The sequence below is a fragment of the Tetrao urogallus genome (assembly GCF_951394365.1).
Source record: "Tetrao urogallus genome assembly, chromosome: 3".
NCBI lineage: Eukaryota > Metazoa > Chordata > Aves > Galliformes > Phasianidae > Tetrao > Tetrao urogallus.
Window position 1 is genome coordinate 5,136,501 of NC_136815.1, and position 6,000 is coordinate 5,142,500.

Here is a 6,000-nt window from a genome sequence, read left to right on the forward strand (position 1 = left end):
ACTTTCATATAAATTTACAGAAGAAAGCAAGCTGATGAGAAATATTTTCTAACAGATGGAAAGAACAATTTTAATTTAAAAAAAAAAAAAGGAAAGTATTTTTCAAGTGAAACATATCACTATACAAAGGAAAATATTTGATCTTGTTGGTTCAAGATTATTTTTGAAACAGAGCTAAAATAATTCTTTAGTGTTTGTGAAATATGCGAAGACATGTGTCTAATTTCCCTAAAACCATTTTTTATGTTCTTGGAAGGCCTCGGCCAAAAATATTCTCCTTCTAGTCCACCAAAAATGCTTTCATCAGCTTTTCAAGTGGACACACAGTGTTACTACGTATCTCTAAGTTTTAATGGGTATTACATCTGTTTAAGAGCACTGTCACACGAAGGAGTTGAGAGAGGTGACAAAGGGCACTAATCCATGGAAGATGGACCAGGACCGGGCAGCCCTGTCTCCCTGCCTCCTTTCAACAGCTTGCAGCCAGGCTGAACCTTGTGTGTGCTTGGAAGAATGGGTAAATGTGTAGATTGGCTGTTGTTCTGCTGAGATAAGGCCTGTCAGCATGCCGTACATCCAGTATCGGTGCCTGTACCTACTTTGGGTATTTACCTTAACTATCCTGGAGGAAACTTGCAGTGCTGAAGAAAGAGACAGGCTTTCCACAGTGGCCATGTGGAGCAGAAGTCTCCTGATCCAATTTCTATTACTCATCCTAATAGTGTATAGAGAGATTTTATGAAGGCCAGATTGGGTGAGAGCCCTGGGCAGCCTGTGGCAACCCTGCCCATGGCAAGGTGTTGGAGCTCAATGATCTTTAAGATCGCTTCCAATCTAAGCTGTTCTATGATTCTACGACTTTATGATTTAGCCTCCAACCAGGCTCCCTCCTTACACTATTGAGTCCATGGCTTGCCAACAGCATGGAAATTATGGATGATTTGAATTCCTTTATATTCTTCTTCTTCCAAGTCTCTTCAGCCTTGTGTGTGCACTGGGTGAAGAAATGCAATCCTCTAGTCCCTTCATCTAAAGTTTCATTTTCACATCCCCAGGCTGTGATTATTATATTGTGTTACTACTACGATTATTACTCCCTAGGGGGAACCTCCGTCTCTAGAGACTCTCAGAAGACTCATCCAAGAGGAGTTAGCTAAGCAGCTAGATGGTAAGTATTTAGCTCTGAGAAGCCAGCAGACAGATCTGAGAGCATGAAAGATAACTTTCCATAGCTGTGGTGTTACAGCTAACACCTGAAACTCTTCTGCTTATGGAAGGCATTGTTGCAACAAGTCTCCTGGAAGACACATTTGTGTAAAATGACATTTGATGCCCACCAGTAAAAGGAGAGCATTTAGAGTGGATGTAGGCTGCTGTTTTTCTCAAAGTATTTGAATTCCAGGCCAATATTGACCGTGAATATCTACAGTGAATTGCAGAGCTGTTGTGCTTCTCTACACACAGCTCTTGAAGTGGCTGAAACATATCCAAGCACATTTTCCTCCATTCTAGAGATCATGGTGAAATTAGGTGATTTGTTTGAAGGAGTTTATTTACATGTTCTCAGAATTTGATTTCCATCCCAGCATAATAGCAGTCAAGAGTTTCCATCACTGAAGAGAACATAGAAAACCCTTTTCCTTTCATTCTGTTGGATGTTTTTGTGATGCTAAGTGTGTCTAAAGAGCCCTAAAGGCTGCTAAGATTTTGAATTTGAGAGCTGTGAGCAATATGACTGCATGGAATTCAGATGATATGTTGACACAGGGATCTGCCTTAGTTACGATTTCTGATTTCCCAGGCAGGGTACATTGGCTGATAAGTACATTGGCTTTCAGTCCATTTGTGTAACAGCCCAGAACAAGAAAAGAAAACTTTCTCCCTAAAGAGCTGCCACATAGCATCCCACTGCATAGCAGAAGCAGTGGAAACATTCTTTTTTTCAGATCAGCTATGATCTGAGTTTTACAGAAATCCACCAGCTGTATTGTTAAATAAAAGGACGTTCAGATCCTCCTTGAACAAGGAACAGAGATAAGTGTTTAGGATTGTGCATGATATTCAAGAGCAGTATGAAACTATAGAGAAATTAAGCTGAAATCATTTCCAGAACGTATGGTACTATCATGGTGTTTGGGAAAGGGTTATGTGGCAACAACAAATGAATGGTCCTGAAAATTTCATCAGTTCCCTATTTGGACTTTACTGGATCAATGTTTCCAGCTCTCCATCATTTGGAGCACTGATATTCTTGTCTAATAAACTCCGTTCCCCTCTGTTCACAGCAAAGTTAGCTTATCTCTTGGCTCAGATACCGCCTGCATATGTGAAAGCATCCCATGGCAGACCAGGACCTCCTGGTCCCCCTGGGAAAGAAGGACTACCAGGAAGAACTGGCCCTCCAGGAGAGCCTGGACGACCTGGGCAGACTGGATCTGAAGGACCACCTGGACCCATTGGACCCAAGGGTGAGCAAATCTTGGTGTGTTTAGAAAATCCAAGAAAGAGATATGTCCAGCATGGCAGGGGACTGGAGCTTGATGATCCTTGAGATCTCTTCCAACCCAAGCTATTCTACAATTCTATGTTCTTTAGCGCAGCCATTGAGTACCAGAAAGAATATCCTGAGGAGTGGTGTGAGAAGCAGCTCTGGTGAAACGCTAGGAAATGAAGCAAACTGAAAAGGATTTTGCTCTATTAATTTTTAAAGGAAAAATTAATACTTTAAATTGATTAAGCTATTTATCTGCTTTTTTTATCCCTAAGAATTGTAATTTCTGAAAGCCTCGATCATCTCAACACAACCATCCCATAGCTTGCCAGATATCCGAGCGACCTGGGAATACCTAGGACCTGAATTTGCATCACAGTCTTACTCGCCTAGGGCAGATTTTATTGAGATGTTGCAGTGATATAAGCAATAAGCTGAAATTGCTTAACGATCTTGGTATTCACCTCTTCTCTTAATAGCATCAAAGTAGTACTCAAAACTCTTGATAGAAGCTGCCTCAGTCTTTTAAAGCAGATTTTGTGGATGTGACCAGCAACTGCAGAGTGTGTTTTACCTTCAGTCAGAATTGAAGTGGGTTAGGTCTTCATTCCCACTTATTCCCTTTCTCAGAGGAGTGACAACAATTAGGAACTATTTTTTTTAGCAAATACGTTGGTTTAAGTGTGGATAAAAGACCTGTGGTAGTTTGTTCCATAGATAAGGCTTATCAATTAATTGTTGTCTTTTTCCCCTCTCTACAGGAGAAAGAGGAACAAAGGGTGAGAAAGGAGATGCTGGCATTGGCCAGAGAGGTGAAATAGGTCCTCCAGGAATTCCAGGTATGTTTTTTTCAGAAAGCTACACACACACCCACAAAAGTATATATATATATATATGTATATAAAACTCAAACATTTACAAAGACAAAGGTCTCTTCTATGTTAGGTAAGTAATCAAGTTGACATAAATAATGGCATTACGCTATGTCCATAGCCAGTGGCCCAAAGGGAAGAAATAAAACACTAGCATTATATGTGGCCATCTTTGTTTCTTCAGCTTGATTGGCAAACACAATGACCCATGTCAGTAAGAGTTAGGTTAACTGACCTCTGGGACAAGTCCAAAGTGAGGCTTTATTTGCTAGGTACACAGTGCGGTGCCTTATCTGCACTCGCCAGAATCTTCTTGTGACCAAGATGAATGCAGAGATCCAGGCAGCTTCAGCCTGCTATAAAAGATTGTATCTAACACCTCCGTTTCGGGCATATAGCTCAAGCTTTATCTTTGCTGATAAACAAGAAGCAAATAAATTTTGTTTCTAATTTGTAATTAGGAGCCACTGATCAGCTTTACCTTCATTCTGCTTTGGTGGGAGAGGAAATTATGGAAAAAAAATTCATTACTCCATAGGCTGCATCAGGCATGCTGGTCCTGCGTCGCTTTAAAATAACAATGAATCCACTATACTTCACACAATGAGTTATCTCTCACAAATGACTCTTGCCTCAAGTTTTCCCATTCTCTCTGCCTCCCTGGGAGGACTAGATGTCATTGCCTGTGCAGCTGCACAACTTCAACAATATAGTGTGTTAAGAGCATAGTACAGTTGTGTAATCCAATTACACATATAGGATGGAAATATCCTATATTTCTCGCATTCAGAGAAGTCATGTTTGCCACATTCTCATAGAAATATGTCAGCCAGACCCAAATCTGTGGAAGGTGATGCCTACATCCCAGTATAGGCAGTAAAGCCATCTTCTGTGATGCTGTACTACTAAGTACTGCACTCTGAAGTGCCACTCACCAAGGGCATTTTGTTTTTATTTTAGGCCTCCCAGGAGAACCTGGCTATGCCAAAGATGGGATACCAGGACCACCTGGCCCTCAAGGTGAAGCTGGGGTACCTGGTCTCATGGGCCCACAGGGACCTCCGGGAGCCAATGGACAGTGTGACCCTGCTCAATGCGCTTACTATGCAAGCCTGGCTGCCAGGCCCGCCAATGTCAAAGGGCCCTAGGATACAGGGAGTATCCCCAGACTTGTTTTTAAAACTTGAATTCATCCAGCCTGCCAAGAGCTCTCAGATGTCTTCAGCTTTGTTTCTTTCATGGGAGGCCTTCTAAAGCCAACAAATGCTGCCGGTCGGTCAGATTATTTTTATGAATTATAATAATAATTATTATTATCTTTGATGTGACATGTGAATTTGATCTTGTTTCTCTAACACCAGGGCATATTAAAACATTAAAAATGTGGGTTTTTTTTTCTTTTGAAGAGCATACAACGTTGATGAGTTGTGTAGCAGTTTATGCAAAACCAATCTGATACCAATTTTTTTTTCCTTTTTGTGGTTAATTCTTTCCAAAGCTTTAGCCTTGAAACTGAAATTAAATCCTGCACTGCGCAGCATGGGGCATTAACTGTGTAGTCACAGGACTGTGGTGCTAGCTGCCATCCACACAGAGGACAGGAAGATAAGGTCATGCCAAAGCTGGGGAAGAGATCTCTAATGCACTCAGTTCACAATGGACAGGCAAGGTGTTCCTTGGAAGATCTCTTTTACATTTATTATTCTGTCCACAAAAGAATTGGAATTCTATAGAAGCCAATTTTTTGGGACCATGTGAAATCTCACAGTGAGGCCTGGATCACTGTTCCTCATGCAATAACTTAAGTAGATGAAGAGTATGTTCATATCAGATGGAGCTTATCTTCCTTCTGTCAGGGAGATGCCTCTGAAAAAGCCACAATATTATCCTCCATCAGCTCAGGGCTGTCAATTCCACTTTTCATTGTCAGTGCACACACAGCTCTATCACTTCTTCACCCAAGAATTCTGCCAGACCAATGTCTTCTACTGTTAAAAATCTCAGGAAGCGGAGTGTCACCTGACTTCACTGTTTTGAATGATACACCATAACAATAACTTGGAAAAGTTGTGTTTTAAAGGGAGGTGAGAAATTAGTGGCTGGTTTTCATCTCTGATGAAAAGTTCAGAATAAAGAGGTGTTCAGAAACTCTGAGGAAATTGTGTTTGAGAGTGAAAGACAAAACTCAGACACAGGCCATTTTGCATATCAGCTCATTGCCAAAATCAAGTTGGGAATTCACTGAAAAAAGAAATAGGGGACAGAGTGTGAGAAGACATTCACAGCATTCAATCTAACTTTCTGACAGATAGACATGGAAGAGCCAGATTTCCAAAACTCTTCTGAATAAGCAGTTTGTATTGAGGGGTCAGAGTAACGAACGTGATACAGACACTAAGTGCTGAATCTGTTTTGAACTCCCATCTGATCTTTTGGAGAGATAAATGTGGCCCCCTGCCCTGCTGGCATGTTCACCATGTGGCATGGTGCTTCCAAAGTGGCTAAGTGGCTAAGCCAAGCAGGAGGCACAGCTGTCTATAACCATCCCAAAATCAGACACTGTAGCTATAAGCCCAAAGCTGACTATTTGCAAACCTTGGAGTCTTTTTCTTACCCAGAAGATTAAACAGTCTTTTT

At 41.2% G+C, this 6,000-nt stretch overlaps 1 protein-coding gene across 1 annotated transcript in view; it reads left to right on the forward strand.

The window, feature by feature from the left end:
* COL22A1 (collagen type XXII alpha 1 chain) overlaps positions 1 to 4,511 on the forward strand; it is a gene marked incomplete at both ends in the record, with an annotated part of 197,594 nt that extends 193,083 nt beyond the window's left edge. Inside the window, 4 exons of the mRNA XM_079533383.1 lie at positions 1,102 to 1,168; positions 2,286 to 2,468; positions 3,253 to 3,330; positions 4,324 to 4,511. Of these exons, the coding sequence (XP_079389509.1) occupies positions 1,102 to 1,168; positions 2,286 to 2,468; positions 3,253 to 3,330; positions 4,324 to 4,511 (516 nt within the window). The remainder of the gene's footprint in view (positions 1 to 1,101; positions 1,169 to 2,285; positions 2,469 to 3,252; positions 3,331 to 4,323) is intronic.
* Between the last annotated feature and the right edge of the window lie 1,489 nt (positions 4,512 to 6,000).